This window comes from Perca fluviatilis, chromosome 10 (genome assembly GCF_010015445.1).
Source record: "Perca fluviatilis chromosome 10, GENO_Pfluv_1.0, whole genome shotgun sequence".
In the NCBI taxonomy this organism is placed as follows: domain Eukaryota; kingdom Metazoa; phylum Chordata; class Actinopteri; order Perciformes; family Percidae; genus Perca; species Perca fluviatilis.
In genome coordinates this window covers 30,868,186-30,884,580 of record NC_053121.1, presented here as the reverse complement: position 1 = coordinate 30,884,580, position 16,395 = coordinate 30,868,186, and the positions used below count along the sequence as shown (strand labels likewise).

Genomic DNA, 16,395 nt, shown 5'->3' with positions numbered 1-16,395 from the left:
CCTCATTGACTCCTCGTGTGTGGAATCATTTGCATTCATCATGTACAGTACAGGCCAAAAGTTTGGACACACCTTCTCATTCAATGTGTTTCTTTATTTTCATGACTATTTACATTGTAGATTCTCACTGAAGGCATCAAAACTATGAATGAACACATATGGAATTATGTACTTAACAAAAAAGTGTGGAATAACTGAAAACATGTCTTATATTTTAGATTCTTCAAAGTAGCCACCCTTTGATTTTTTTGATAACTCTGCAAACCCTTGGTGTTCTCTCAATGAGCTTCATGAGGTAGTCACCTGAAATGGTTTTCACTTCACAGGTGTGCTTTGTCAGGGTTAATTAGTGGAATTTCTTCCCTTATTAATAACAAAGCAAAGGGTGGCTACTTTGAAGAATCTAAAATATAAGACATGTTTTCAGTTATTTCACACTTTTTTGTTAAGTACATAATTCCATATGTGTTCACTCATAGTTTTGATGCCTTCAGTGAAAATCTACAATGTAAATAGTCATGAAAATAAAAAGGAAACGCATTGAATGAGAAGGTGTGTCCAAACTTTTGGCCTGTACTGTATCCCCAATCATTATTCAGGTTTTTCCTTCGTTTGTCATCCATCTGTAACTAAAAGAATTTCTTCAGTCTTCCTCTAGAACACTGGTATTGTTCATGCAGTACTGAAAAGCTCACTAAATCATCTCTAATCAGTTTAAATTACAGTTAATTCTTTTGTTTACACTAATCATTTGTCTATACATGGTAGAATTTGAAAAGATCCTCAAATCTTTCCAATATTTCCTTCGCTTTCAACAAAAGAAAGGCTCATAACTGTTACATCTTGCACCTTTTCAGTCATAGTAATAAATATTTCAATACCAGAGAATGGAGTTTTTACACCTCTGGACTTTACAAGGTCACACAAAATTGAGATGAAAATGAAAATGGCTTGATAGTCTCGGTGGAAGCCCATTGATTTTACTGACAGTGTTCTGTCAGCCTCTTAGACCCCAATGATGGTTAGCGTCAGGATTACACTAAGCATCTCATTTAAATGCTCACTGATTGCTGATGTTTCGCTTGAAGAATTGCTGTAAGAACTCTTTTTAACAAAAATGAGTTCCCTACACATCAGCCAATGACATGTGATTCGCCTCTCGGGTCATTCTGCTTCTGCTTAACTAGTCATCAGCTCTCAGCGAGCACCCAGTTCTACTGAGTGGAGATCTCATTACCGCTCTCACTAAATCATTCTTGCCTGACCATCCCCAACAAAGTTCATTTGTCTGCAGCAGCTATTATTCCATATTTTTTCCCCCGAGTAGATACGTACAATGTGGCAGTGATGTCACCTTCCTCCCCCGGGACGTGAAAAGCATCTCGGTGAAGAACAAAGTTTTTTCTCGTGGGTTGGTTTACATCAGCTAATATAACTGTTATGAGAGGAGAAACACTTCCAGATCTAACAATGAGAAGTTGATATGACATGTGTCAACCTGTAGTTCTAGTCATTATTTTCTTTTTTGCCTTGACTCTACTCTGCTGAACCTTTCATGTAGTTAACTTCTTTGATCTTGAGCCTTTGATGGCGGATTGTAAATACAACACCATCATGTTTTCTGTTGCTGTCAGGGTTAGCTCCTGATACCAGTGTGATGGATTTGTTCGTACGTTTCTTTGTGGTTAAGGGGCTGCTGCTCTCTTAGTTTGAGGCAGCGAAATGTTGCACGACTGTCACTATTTGTGCTCCCCTCGGGGGAAATAATCCTTAGCATTTGTTATTGTGATTCAGAAAACCATAGACATGCTCAGATTTGGATTTTGCTGAACATAAACAGCAGCTTATTGTTTAATAATGTCAGTCTTCAGGGGGATTCTAGTACTAATTGGCTTACATTTGAAACACTGCATCCAATTTTAGGAATCTTAAGTTCAATGCTTTTAATAATGCACCTTTTCAGCACCTGGGAGTCATTTAGGTATTTATTAAATATCTGTTTTTAGACATCCCGTTAACATTGAAATATTTGTAGTAATCCAAACAAAGCAAAAACATACTTTCCTGTCAGCTCTTACAGTAGTGATTGTTACAAGTTTATTATAAATATTCTCTCCCTCTCCTAACCATTCTGCCTCTCCTTTTGTCTTGCTTTCCCAGATGATAACTGCAGACTGAGTGACTACCGTCGGCTGAAAACCAAGATTCTGGATTTGCATGACAAACGATACATGGGGTCTAACATCCATGGGGCCCACAAGGACAACATGGCTGCAAGGAAGCAACTGGTTGATATGATGTTCAAACGCTTTGATGCAGATAACAATGGTCAAGTAGATGCCAGCGAGCTCTCACAGGTAAGGATGTTGAACAACAGATGAGCTTTAAAAACACAAAGGATATCTTAGTAGTAATGCTGATCTTATGGGAAAATAATATACAAATCAGGTACAGGAGATCTTTTAATTGTCGGATAAAAAGATGTCCTCTTCTTCTCCCAAAAAGAAACTGTTTAACATTTTGTAATTTCGCTTTCCTTTTCAAGACACTCCACAGCACCTCTTAAGCCTGTCAAGACCACATAGTTGTTTTTTATTTAAATATCAATCCAAATGGATACTACAAATGCACAAATTGTGTGTCATCATCATCATAAAACTGGAATAAATTAAATTTAAAAAAGACACTTCGATGTCTGCCATGATTGTGCCCTTTTTACTCTTCTTACCCTTCCCTCTGGTAGCAGTGGTGCATGACTTTAGGTAAATCTTTTGAAAAGCAATGTGGGTCAAAGGAGCTATGTGTTCATGGGAGGCTGCAGCCTTTGACCATCGCTGCCAAGAGGGTTGGTTGTAAAAAGAGCTTTTTGTGGCTGCCATGAGGAAGGAAGATATTATGTGCATAACAAATAAAGTCTCCCAGCTAGTACCTTAGGACTGATCCAGTTTCCTGCTGATCCAGTAGGATATCCCATCTGCACAGGGGTCACCCTGGTTAGCTTTGTCAGAACCCAACGGGGTAGTTCACATTAGATTCATTTGAATATATTATAGTATTTTGAGTTCAAAGCATCTAAACAACGCTTCAAAAATAGTGATATTTTTGCCATGTTTTTATATAATTAACATATTTTTACATGTTTTTACATTTACTTGGTGCCCCGTGCCGGCATGAGAGAAATCAATGCTTAGTGAATGAAATGCACAGTCAACAAACCATTTTGTGCTGTGTTTTATGGAACGATATTGTCAGTATGCTCTGAATGTGAATTTGAATTTGCCCTTTAAAGCTATTGAATAGTACCGGTACTTTGGATTTTCAAACCTCTTGGTGATGCCATTTATTCTACTCCAGGCTAAGCAGTACCATTCCACCTCTCCCTAGGTTTTTGAATGACGCACGCTAGTCAGTGATAATTAACGTCCAGATGGAGAAGCTCTTTTCAGGGGTTCCTCAAGGGCTGCTTTTAGCCCTCCTCTCCTTTTATCCTAGACACATATGGGAATGTTGGCAGATTTTGATACACTATCAGCTACAAATGCTCAGAGAAAAGAAGATAAGTCAGCATTCAATTCTGGAATAGTCAGAAATTTTAATATTTGTGGATTGCAGGTGACCCATATGGGTTTTTTAACTAAAAACATTCATCCTTTTATGTTCTTTAGCTTCAAAATAAACATTATGGATAGATAGGTAATAAAGTTTTTGTCGTGCCACAACCCAAACTACAGGCCTGTTTTGCTGCAGTGACAGGAAACCTTTTTATTTACACACATCTATTGCATAAATATGTGGAGAAAACTTCTGAGCTTCTGTATACTTTCACCTCTCATCAACATTACTGCATAATAAATGATTGCATAATACATATCAGAGCAAAATAGTGTCATCAATCTGATAAATCACTTAATAAACGAAATCAGTTGTGGGTTGAAACTGCCCCAACATAAGGGCGCTGGAATGTTTTATTGATTGTGTCTTTAATGAGTTTTTATGTTGGTGTATGAAATGTTCTCACAGAATGATTTCAGATTAATTAATAGCTTGGGATATACATTTTTATTTTCTCTCTAAAGGATGTGCGTTTAAACTATCATACACAATATATAAAGGTTCAGATTCACTTAGATTCCATTGTCAGGGCAATCGCATGTTTTTAACCTCAGTACCTATGACTGCAGAGTTTTGCCTTATTGACAAAAGATGAATGAATGTCAAAGACAAGAGATTTATGCAATTGATATTTTGGTGTGAACAAGCCTTCAAAAAGAGCATTGCACAAGCAAATCACACTCTTATCAGCAGGTGAAAGTACCAAACCATGGCTGCCACCCTCGTGCCCTGAAGCACCCTTTATAACTGGAGTGTTTTCTGATCTCATTTTAAATTCTAGGATGGAAATCCCTCACCTGGGCTTACTTGACTTGCTAGAGTGTGCACATGAAGGGGCACAGGGAGCAATTCTCCCTGCCCTTTTAGTCTTGGGTGCCCTTTCTAAATGGCAAATCAAAACTTTTTTCTTCTTGCATTGCCCATATCTATCATTTGACCAAATACAGAATACCTAAAATTATACCTTTTAGCAAAAAACCTATGAGAAGACAGTACCTTTTCCACCATGGACCCTGCCTTAGCCCTGTCTACCCTAACTCTTGTGTCTAAAAACATGGAGGATAAAGATACTACTGGTCTTTACTGGTTTTCTATTTTAGGTATAAAAGAAAAAAAAAACTTATTTTATTATTTTCAAAAAATCAAGGTAATAGGTTTTTGGAAAGATTGCTCTTTTTGTACCTGCACAGAAGTATAGTCAGAGTTTGTTATGCAGTTCTGTAAATATTTTGGAAGAGATTTATGTTTTAATTATAAAATAAGGTAAAATGAATGTACAAATCTTTAAAATGACATACTTTCTTAAAGAGGAACAGTATTAAATATCTGCCTACTGGACCCACACACAAGGTCTGCACTACACACGTAGGATTTTGGCAGAGGTTTGACACAGAATTAATACAATATCTTAACTTGTCTGAACGAAAATGTGAGAATTTGCTAAGTAGGAGACAAACGTAACTTTTTTAAACATTATTTTAATTGGTAGGGAAAAGGTAAGTAAATATGTTAAAGTTAAATGTGATGATCAAGACGGTTGAGTGAAATGAGACCAGTACTGTGTTTTAACTACATACAGTATGTCCATGTGTGGTACATATGTCTGTGCCACCAAATAAGTCCTGTGTAATTACTGCAATGAGTCTAAAATGGGATTAAGTACTAAAAACGTGGGTTGAAAGGTGTTCTATCTGACTAACCAGCCAATGAGCCACTGACTCTTCAGTCTCAATAAACATTACTGTACAGCTGGTTATCCCATCAATGTGTATCAGTTCATTTAGCTCACAGGGCCTGCTGAAAGCTAGTGAACTTGCCCATGGTCCTCTTTTACTGTGGTTGAATAGTCACTCACTACAGAAAAAGTGACTGCAGGTATCTCAAGCCAACCAGATTTATCAAAAGTTTGTGTGTGGGGACTAATGTCATTTCAGGAAATATTTAAGAAATAGAGTTAAAGCATTTAAGCATGTGATTCCAAAACCACTTAACTAATCTCTCAAAGGCCTCTCTCACCTACATTGCTCCAAGTCAAAGTAAGCAAGAAAGGACTATATATTTTTGAGTTGCAATGACTTTTTCCTGAGGAATCTGCATTGTGTTTTAAGTGAAAGATCCCTCATCACTAGCTCAATTTTGGTTTGGTTTAGATGCAGATCAACTCTAAATTATAAAATACTTACAAGTAGGGCTGTGTATTGGCAAGAATCTGGCGATACGATACGTATCACGATACATGGGTCACGATTCAATATATTGCAATATATTTCGATACTGTGCGTAAGGCGATATATTGGGTTTTTTTTAAGTATAATTTTAGAAAAACTAATATTTAAAAAAAGACATGATGTTCATAAAAGTCAAAGAAGTTTACTTTAGGTAAACAATTCAGTACACAGAAAATCAAACTACCAGTTTGGGATTGTGGTTCACAGGCTCTTAGTAAGCTAATGTTTATATGCTAAAGTAGGCCAAAGTTCAGCCATAGCTACGTTGTTAGCTTCTAGCAAAAAGTCAGGCACTGTTATGCACTGTTAGGCAAGGACACTAGTGGTGTGTCTCAGCATAGCCATCTAGCAGTGGGGGGATAAACACTACATAAACGTGAACGACTGTCTTACATGAATATTTTTGAACGTTTAAATAAAAAAAAAAAAATCGATATTACCTTTTTGAAAATCAATACAGTATTGCAAAATAAAATATTGCGATACTCAAGTGTATTGTTTTTTTTCTTACACCCCCTACTTAAAAGACACAAAGAGGGAAAAACACAATATTTTGCAGATCAAATAATTTATTATACGAAAGCAGTTGTATTGTGTACACCACTGTTATTTGTTACGTGTTGTGTTTCTAGAATACACTAAGGATGTGCCATTACACTTGACTCCTAAATTTTGGGCAAGTCATCTGGGAGGGGAAGTGCAGTAATGGCGAGGCATGATGTATAAAGCCGTCCCTTATGATCAGCATTTTGACAGCTGATCTATTATGATGGATGTTTCACAGCCAGGGCCATGCAGAGGAGGCTGAGTAAGACCATGCTTTAGCAGGATGTTGATAAGATCTGCACAGTGTTTGGGGCCTTTTAACCATTTATTGTAACAAAAGTTTAGTTTGGCTTCAATAAACTGACAGCTAATCCTGTGTGTGTTTCATCATCTTTGACATTCAACAGAGAGTTTAGATTGGGGCACGTATCTTTGACAAGTACAATTTTGAGATACAGATACTTAAACTTTATTTGTGTATTTTCTATTTAATGCTACTTTATGCTTTTATTCCGCTACTTTTCAGAGGGAAATGTTTTACCTTTGATGGTATTAGAAGAAAACCAACACTTAAACAAAGCTGTCTTCATCAGAAACTACACTGCAAACAAACATAAATATGTATTTGTTACAGACATTCAAATCATTCAAATCAAACTTTCAAGTAGTGGTTGGTTTTATCTTATACTATACGAGTGAAGTAAGTAGTCAGTCAACATGTTACTGATATGTTCAGTTCTTTGCCAGATACTTAAGTAACAGCATTTCCTCAAGTTGATAAAAAAAACAAAATCTGGGTAACATTACTGTATTTTTCAATCGCACCTAAAAGTGCTGTCCACCGTCTTTAACATCACTGCATTCTCATTGAAGGTTATCAAGCAAGAAGGTCTGTCCAAAGATGTCTCCGAGTGCACATTGTTCGACCTGCTGAAGTACAACGATGCCAATGACGACGAGCACCTGACAAAAGAAGAGTTTTACACAGCTTTGAGTGAGTTCAAAATGTTGTTAGGAAAATGCTGTGTGCCATTACAAAAAGCCCATTCAAAGTTGTCTAAGTTTGAAGGGGCTCAACTTCACTGTCCCTGAAAAATGAAGGTTTAGGCAGATATTTTAATGACCATATTTTCCATCATCATCTCAAAAAACATGGATAAGATGTGGCAGAACTGAAATTCTCATCCGTGGAGTCTCAGTCAATACCTTTTAATATCTCCTGTTTATTACATGTGTTGAATTTCATTGCTCCCATCATCGAAGTCTATAAACATTGTGACAAATGTGCCATTTTTCCCCTGTGTTAATTATAATCCACTTCGACAACAATGAAATAACCGTGATTAAACAGAAAGGGTGAAACTATAGAAACAACTTAAATATGTTATACGTTTCCATGTATTTATTTTAAACCTCAACTTCTATTGATACTCATGCTTCTCTTCCTCCTGCTTTGCTTTTAATAGCATAATATCAGAGACACCTATCTTACAATATACAAAGGAAAAGGTTGCGTAATTATCTTTTGATTGTGTTTTACTTTAAAATCAGTCTGTTGCATTTCCTTGGAAACATGGGACATTACAAAGTTACGATGTTGATGAACTTGGAATAGTGTTTGATAGCTCGCCAAAGCCTGGCTTACTTTGAATTCCAGATTGTTGCCAACTGTATTGTCAGTCTTCAAACGTTTGGCCTAATGGGTAGACGGATAAAGGCGTTCGACATGGAGATGATGCCAAAGGAAGCAGGTCATGACTAATGCGAAACAGTAGTTCAAACTTAACCCCTCCTCATTATAATATGCTGGGTTTTCTGTCACGTCTGAGTCACACCAACACATGTGCCCTTGTTTCATCATTTTGTTTCCTCCTCATGCTCTCTTTCACGGTTTCACGATTTGTCTGACATTTTTAGTCAGCTCAATCTCCTCTGACAGAATATCCTTTTGACGTTTGGCTGACTTGACACATTTAGCGGTGGGAGAGAATTCATAATCAACCTTTCTCTCATCAGCCCTTTGTATTTAAAGCATTCCTTAGAGCAGACAAACAAGAGCAAAGTGAAGGAGTCTCATCTTGTCTGGTATTCTCCACATCATACGTGAATGTGTGGGAGTAAACACCTTCTGGCAAATCATGAAAATAAAGTTACCCCAGCATATCTGAGGAGAGCTGTGTTTTCTTGAAGAGTTGAGTTTCTCTAACTCCCAACTACTTCCTCTTCAGTTTTAGGATTTTTTATTTTATTTTTTTGCAAGCTTCCAGCTTAACTCCTTACTAGGAAATTGGATATTTAATGTTAATAAATCTCTTCCTCCCTCTGTGGCAAAGTTTCATTTACTTCTTCTTTCCATTTTCATAAAGTACTATTTAAAAAGTAGCGAATTCAATCAAGCAGTGATGTGCTCTGTAGTATGTGTCTTTGTTAACAACTCAGCTTGACTCAAGAATTTCATGCACACTAATGGAGTGCTCCAAGCCATTCCACCTCTGTTCACCCTATACTGAATTTATGAGCCTTTTACATACTTGGAGGTCATTGTAGTTCTCAGCTGGTGTCTTCTTCACTTTATTCATTGTTAAACCTACTTAACTCTGCTAAAGGCTTTGGTGTTTCAAAGATGAGCCCTCAGTGTGCCTGTGAGCCAACTGAGAAAGAGGCTGATAATAAGGTCACAAATTTGCCTTCTACAGAGATGAACTGTATTGATCTTTTCAATTCACCTGATTTCAATAGAACTCTATTCACCAAGAAAGGGAGATAACACAGTCATGGTGCAAAGGAGCTGAAGCCTTAAAAAACACAGGGACCTGGATTTGTCAAAACATCTGTTGTGTGGTCCTAAGAAAAAAAGTGGGTAGATTGTAGATATCGGCCGGATAAACAATCCAAAAAACTGATCAGAAAGCGTATGAAAGCTGCATTGAGTTGCAGACTCTTGTGTAATACTCAGTGGGTACAGCAGTGCTATCAGTTCACCAGATCACAGTGCTGGATTATTTACCTTGCCCTGATGTCCATAATCATCTTACATCATCTTTAAGATTCACATTACGAAATAAATGCTAATTTGGAAAGCATTCTCACTACTTCTTATGTTATTGGATCGACTAAAAAACACTAGTCAATCAAATTAACTGACCAGGGCCAATCTTTTTTATTACTGTTATTGTGGTGTTCTACAGGTATAACACAACTATATGACTTAATATGCAGTTAGCACTACATTGTTTTTTTCATATGAGAGGCACAGCTGTTGATGTTGAGTTATAGCCTTGAACATGTATTTCACTTATAAGTTGTAGATGTAACCAGGGGACCAGTAGTGCAGTGGAGCAACATTGATTGATTTGGCCTCTTAGACCATTGTCACAGTGCCTGTGGCAAAAATGCATCGCAAAGTTAAAGTTTTTCAGTTTATTGTCGGCATAATCTGTGATTGGCAGCTATAAAAATCAATGCAAATACTTTAAGCGCTGTCGTAAACTGAGCATCGTCATAAAGCAAATCAGTTGATCCAGTGTGTCCAGAATGATGGTGCCATTTGGAAGCGAACAGCAGTAAATGCAGAATGACTCCCCATGAAAACGGCACCTGTCTGACTACTGTGCTAATAAGGAGCCTTTGCACACCTTTGTGGAATATTCAAAGCGTGGCAACGTTGTTTGTCAGGACAGAAGATAAGACTTTAATGTCCATGCATTATTCATTCCTCCTTTGCATAGACTAGAATGGGGGGTTGAGAATCAATTTGCCTCAGCTAGCAGTAAGGCAACTGCCTGGCAGGAGTGATGGCTTTTAATTAGATGATGTTACAGATATGAATGATGTCTGCCACGCTACTGATAGTCGGCCCCTTGTCATCGTTGAATAATTTGGTGAATGATGGCCTAGTGCATCATGGGTAAACAGATAAGGTGTCATCTATCATAAAGTGTCATTAACTTTTGGTCGCAAAACATCACGATGGTCACGATACATTGGGGCATTGACTGTCAGACATGAACTTCAACTATATGCAGTACACAAAGTATTAGGGAAACCTATAGTACTACAGCATAATATAAATACTTCACTCAAGCATATACAAGTTTTGTAATAAATAATTTGCAAGTTAGTACACTACATAAAGCGGTTACCCTATATAGTCTACAAACCAGTATGAGCTTTGGTATATGAAGTGCAGTTGTTGTACTGTCCCTCAGTTCAATTGGTTTAGCTGCAATGTCATTTCTGTATTTCAATAAGTATAAGTTACTGTACTCTGTGCTGTATGTGACAGAAATAGCCATCATGGTTGTGCATTTATATAAAGTAATCTGAATGAATGCTGCATCGAATACCTCTCTCAATGTCACAGCACAAACAAATATTTATTATATATCATAAGAATAAAACCCTAACTCTATTGTAACTTTATTTATTGAATTTTCAACATACTCTACTCCATCCAACCCATGGCCTGCCCAATACATACAACAAGGCACAAAGGAGAAAAATCTAATTTATTTTAAACAAACTAGTTGTCAGATTATTAATTGAAAAGTCTGAATCCTTACAAGACAGAAAACAACTGTACTGTTCTTCGAAAAGAAGTGCAGCATTAGTTCAGAAAGCATGTAGGACTAAATTATACACATGCTCCTTTCCCTGGTTTGGTATGGAGCTGTGCACTCTGCCAAAACAAGATAGTTGAAACCACTTTTGTGCAGTCATTGCTGGGAGAGAGGTCTGCCATCTGCAGCATACCAGTCAACATCTGTGATCACGGCAGAATAAACTTAGGAAACGGTCATGCTCACAGTTTCCAACAAGTAATATCTCAACCTGACTGTAAAAAGGGAACCTGGACTATTTTTTTGAGTGAGTATATGTGATTTCAGCTCATAAATCTAGGCACTGTAAGCAATGAACAGAGTCTATAGGTTAGCTTAAGTTAGGTAGCATTTAGGGGTGGGACGAGACATCCAGCTAACGAGACGAGACGAGACACAAGATTGGGTTCACGAGATCGAGACGATACAAGATTTAACGAGATTTTAACTTTAATTTTACAGAAAATGTCAATGAAGAAATAAGACTGGAAAAATAGTCCTTTATTCAATCGAAAGTCACAAAATGAAAAACAACCACTTGAAAGGTTTTGCCACAAACTCAAATGACTGGCTTCTCTCCTGTATAACTAACAATTATACTGTTACTTATTCTATATGTACGGTGGAGAAATAGTCTCTTCACCCAGCAGCTTTTTTCTTCCATTATCGCTCTGCAAAAGTAAACTCAGAGTCAACTTTGGAGAACGGGCGGGGGATCTTGTATGCTAATTTCGAGGCTGTTGCTCCGCACTTGTGTACTGATATCGCAAGACACTTTTTACCTCAACGAGAAATCTCGTCACGTTTTAATCTCACGAGATCTCGTCACACCTCTAGGAGCATTCAAACAGAGGGCTTTAAAAAGCTGCTCCACATGAGGTAGACTGTGACCACATGCTTGTGCCAATATCCTTTTTAAGCCCTTTGAAGTTGGCTGGACAATTACAGGGTGCGTTGCCTGCACATCACAGTTTTAATGTTATTAGTTTGGGTACAGCTGCTAAATGCATTTTCTAGGACTCTAGACGTGCTGCTTCACAGCAAACAATGAAAATGAATGTGCAAGTGATTGGAGAGAATCCTCTGTTTGAATGATCCCTCAGGCTTGAATGTCATCCCCAACAAAACCTCTTCTTGGGTCCATGCACAGCAGACTTGCAGTGCACCTCACTTTTTAACACGCCTGAAAATGCCTCACCCCATAGAGCAGCTATATTTAAACAATCTAGCAGTAACATTTGTTGTCCTACTTGATGTACCACACTGCTATCAATAGCTATCCTCATTTAGCTTGTCAACAATGTAAAGTTTATTTATACAGTACTGATCTGTATTCATCTGATTCACAGTAATGACCTTAACTGTACTTTTCTATATAGTGGAGTGGTTATGTGCTGCACTATGGGACGTATCTCACCTCATCTGCTTGTTGTTTCTTGGGTGCTAAGATATTGATCTGAACCCTGACACCTCCTGCTGGAACACACAGCCAGGAGATACAGCTCTTTGATTTCTGCTGAGGCTAGAATTCCTGGAGGACTAGTGGGAAACTTAGATGGACTGTAATGTGATCCATCATATTGTACTGTTGATGTGGTGAGTTAGAGTTGACAGTGTTTTTAAGGACAACATCAGTATATGTACTGTACATTTAGATCCAGGATGAACCTCTATGTCCATACTCAACATACTGTATGTACGAGGGGTGTAACAATACACAGAAGTCACAGTTTGGTTCATACATTCAAACATATTTGGTACAGCGGAAACCCCCCACCCCCCCAGAAATGTCTAAGAATATGTTCCTTTTTTGTTTTGAACAGTACTGTAGTAAGTAGTAAGTAGTAAGTAGTAAGTAGTAGTAGTAGTAGTGCAAGTGTCAAAAACAGACATTATACTCTTGCTGGGGACTGAGGTAGCCATTTACCCAATGGCAACTCTGCTATACTATGGGTACACCAACCATTACAGCCCTAATATCTACTAGCGTTCATATATATATATATATATATATATATATATATATATATATAATATATAATTCTATTGTATTGTTATACTGTACACTATTTTTTTATATTCTTACCGTCATCTCAGTTTTTATTGTTAATATGTTGTAAAGTGTTGTACTTTGAGAGTAAAGATTACCAGAGTCAAATTCCTTGATTGTCTACGCAAACCTGGCCAATAAAGCTGATTCTGATTCTGATTCTGATATTGAACAAACTTGCAAAACGATTCTTAAGCTATCTGCTTGTGGCAACAAACGTATGGCTAAGATACCTTAAATGTAACCTTACAGTGAAACATTAGTCACTGTTATGCACCTTAAGAAATAAAACCATCAAGTAAGAAGACATCTGTGTTGCACCGGCAATTGTTTTGTTATTTTATACTGTTGTGTCCTGCCTTGGTTGCACCGGATTGTTGTGGTCTGCAGAAGCGCAGAGAACTCTCCTTATTTTTCCTGAATACTTTAGATTATGTTTTGGTAACTTAACTGACAAACTAGGTTGTTTGTCAGAAGAATGGGCATCTACAGTACACCAAATGTTCATTTTGCACTGCATCATAATAAAATGACACAAACCAGAAGGGCAGTTGGACAGGTCTTAAGGTCAATCACAAGGGAGGAAGTGGTCCATACAGGCTGTATATCTATGTTAAGTAGGGATGGTCTATTGTCAACATGGACCTACGTTTATGCAACAAAAACGGCCTGATTCAATTGAGAAAACATTCTTACTACAACGTCCATTTAGTAGCTGTTGTAAATCATATCACATCATCAGGTAAAGTATGTATAGTAGTCATGGAATTGGAGATGTTCAAATCTCCATTGTTTCCTAGCACTTTGAGACTTCTTGTCCATGTTCGCATAAAAGCCAGCATGTGATATGTTGAAACCATCAGAACAGTTACTAAATAGACCTTGTGGTAAAACTGTTTTCTCAACAGCTGTTTCCAAGGTCAAGAATGAACTTTCAACCTCAGGCAAAATTGTGGTCATGGTCAGTTATGGGAAGATTGCTGTCATAGGTAAAGGAAAGTGTTGCTGCTTATGGTTAGCATTAGTGATTACCACAATGACACTATTTTTAGTGTACTTTTTGTTTCATTTTATTCTGTTTACATTATCTTCCTTCTCATTTTCTTTTGTTTTAATGCAAGACTGCTCTAATCTTGTGTGTTTCCAAGTCTGGTGTAATCACTATATTTGCAGAAAAATTTCCAAGCTTGAAAATTAGTTGACTTACAGTCTTTATTCTATGAAGATTATAATTAGACATCCAAACCAAAAGCTGGGCCTCCTCACGGAAAGGCTCCTTCCATTAAGGCAATTTTGCTGTAATTCAGCATCCATTGCACAGCCACAATTAATGGATACTCAGGCTGTAACTTGTCAAAACCCTGCTGAGCATTCCATGCACAGGCTGCGAGAAGTGGTGTTAAAATGGTTTTATAATTCATGGTTCACTTTCCAGCATGTCACTTTTCTATCTCCAGAATGTATTAGAGAGATTTAAAAGAAGTAGAATTACTTTTTTTAAATTCTAAGTGATCCTCAACTGAAGTACAAGGGCCACTTTGCTCAACAATTCTTAAATGAAGATTTATTCTTGAACTTGACGACAAAGTGAGTCAGTTGAGCCTGACCGGGTTCTAAGCTTTTCATTTGTGTTGGATAAATTTGATCAATTCACAATTCAGCAAAGTGCGGTTATGCAAAAATAAAATAATGGTTTAATAATGGATAATGGAAAATAAGGGATTATAAGTGCAAGTTATGGTTTGGGTTGAATATATATTGACAGGTTTTAAGGCATTTCTTAAAAAAACTTGAGCATTAGGTAGAGTTTATTGATGCCTTGGTTTCTGATAGGAAGCAGTTACGTATACGGTACACTGTCATTGTTGTGGTTAAGTGTAGAAAGCCAATAACCCCCCAAAAAACTAGAGGGAAACATTTATATATTCCAGTCTCTTTAAACACCATTGTGCTACCATTTTACTACCGTAAATGATGTGTTTTGTCATTTTTAGGAGCAGCAACAGCCGTTAGTTTAACTGTTACATACAGACACAGTGTTAAATATAGACAGAATAAATAATGGAAATGTAACAACAAGAAGTAAGAATTGTTTTGAAAGAATAATACATCTGAATAAAGGGCAGTCTTCACCAGCAGTTTTTCCAACAATCCACATCAACATCAACTCCCAAGAGAAGTGCATCACAGTGCAACCTCCTGCATCTTTTATTTTTTTTTTTTGCAGCTGTAGGCTACGGCAAATGACACAAATCCCAATTCCATGTTCTATATGTTGGGAATTTATTAACTTTATTGATACTGATCACTAAAAAGCCTCAGTTTCAGTCCTTTAAATTATAGATGTTAGTGGTCAAGACAGTTTGCCCTGCTGCTGACAGGGCAGTTTGTTCTAAGGACAGTGATGCCATTACAGAAGTCTTTGTGGATTACTTGAACAAATGCTTCAGTAGTGCTCACCTGCCACTGACGGATCTGGATTAATTTTACAGAAGAAACCTCTCAGAATATATTTTAGTGCCCTCTGACTGAGAGATTTTAATTGTGCTTTACTGGCTGTCAGCTTTGTTTAGCAGTTCAGTGTAAACAAATTGCTGCATTCATCCTCTTTTCTCAACGTGTATTAACATTCCGGTCGAGGGTGTTGGCACCCACCATTTGCAGCCGTGCAGCTGTACAAGTGTGCTGTGATGTTGATGTAAAACTAGCAGAACGCACAGACAGTTAGATGGAAGCATACTGGTCTGTAACTCTCTCTGAGTTTGCAAAGTGTGAAGTTAATAGATGCATATGCTCAGTGTATTGCCGTCTTTAACACATACAAACATGCAAACAGGTGTCTGATGTTGCTCAGAATGGTGAAGGAACAGGTGTCACTCAACAATAAACCCTCAATAAAATAGAAAATGATGGGATCTGATATAGTTAAAAGCCATGCAGCCCTACGTGTGTAAAATATGATGGAACAATAAAATCACTGCCTCGCTTATGCTAAAGCTTAAGTGCTCTATGATTTACCTATTGCAGTTAGATAGTAGTGTTTTTCATTAGTTGTTTTCCACAAGATAGCTGTGATAAAAATGTATCCAATTAGAGCTCCTCTTAGGCTCTGTTGCATACTAATGCTGGCCGTCCCTTAGGACCTCTCCCAACAGCTGCTTTGGAAACAGCCTTGAGGCTGATCAGCCAGAGGTAATGCACTCACTAAGGCCCTTTGTTAACATTCTACAGCCATCTTGATGTGTATGTTTGTGGGAGGAGAGAGACAGGGGTCAAAATTATCCTCTCGCCCTTTACTTAACACCTGTAATTTTTGCATTTTTACAAGTGTTATAGCAGTAATGCTGCAAAACACTATTAT

At 37.5% G+C, this 16,395-nt stretch overlaps 1 protein-coding gene across 3 annotated transcripts in view; it reads left to right on the top strand.

Annotated features, from left to right (window-relative positions):
* Nucleotides 1-16,395, top strand: part of fstl5 (follistatin-like 5) — a 175,049-nt gene that overhangs the window by 89,705 nt on the left and 68,949 nt on the right. For all 3 annotated transcript variants that reach the window (XM_039813230.1, XM_039813229.1, XM_039813231.1), the window contains exons 5-6: nt 2,161-2,357; nt 7,260-7,380. In XM_039813230.1, coding sequence (XP_039669164.1) covers nt 2,161-2,357; nt 7,260-7,380 — 318 coding nt within the window. The remainder of the gene's footprint in view (nt 1-2,160; nt 2,358-7,259; nt 7,381-16,395) is intronic.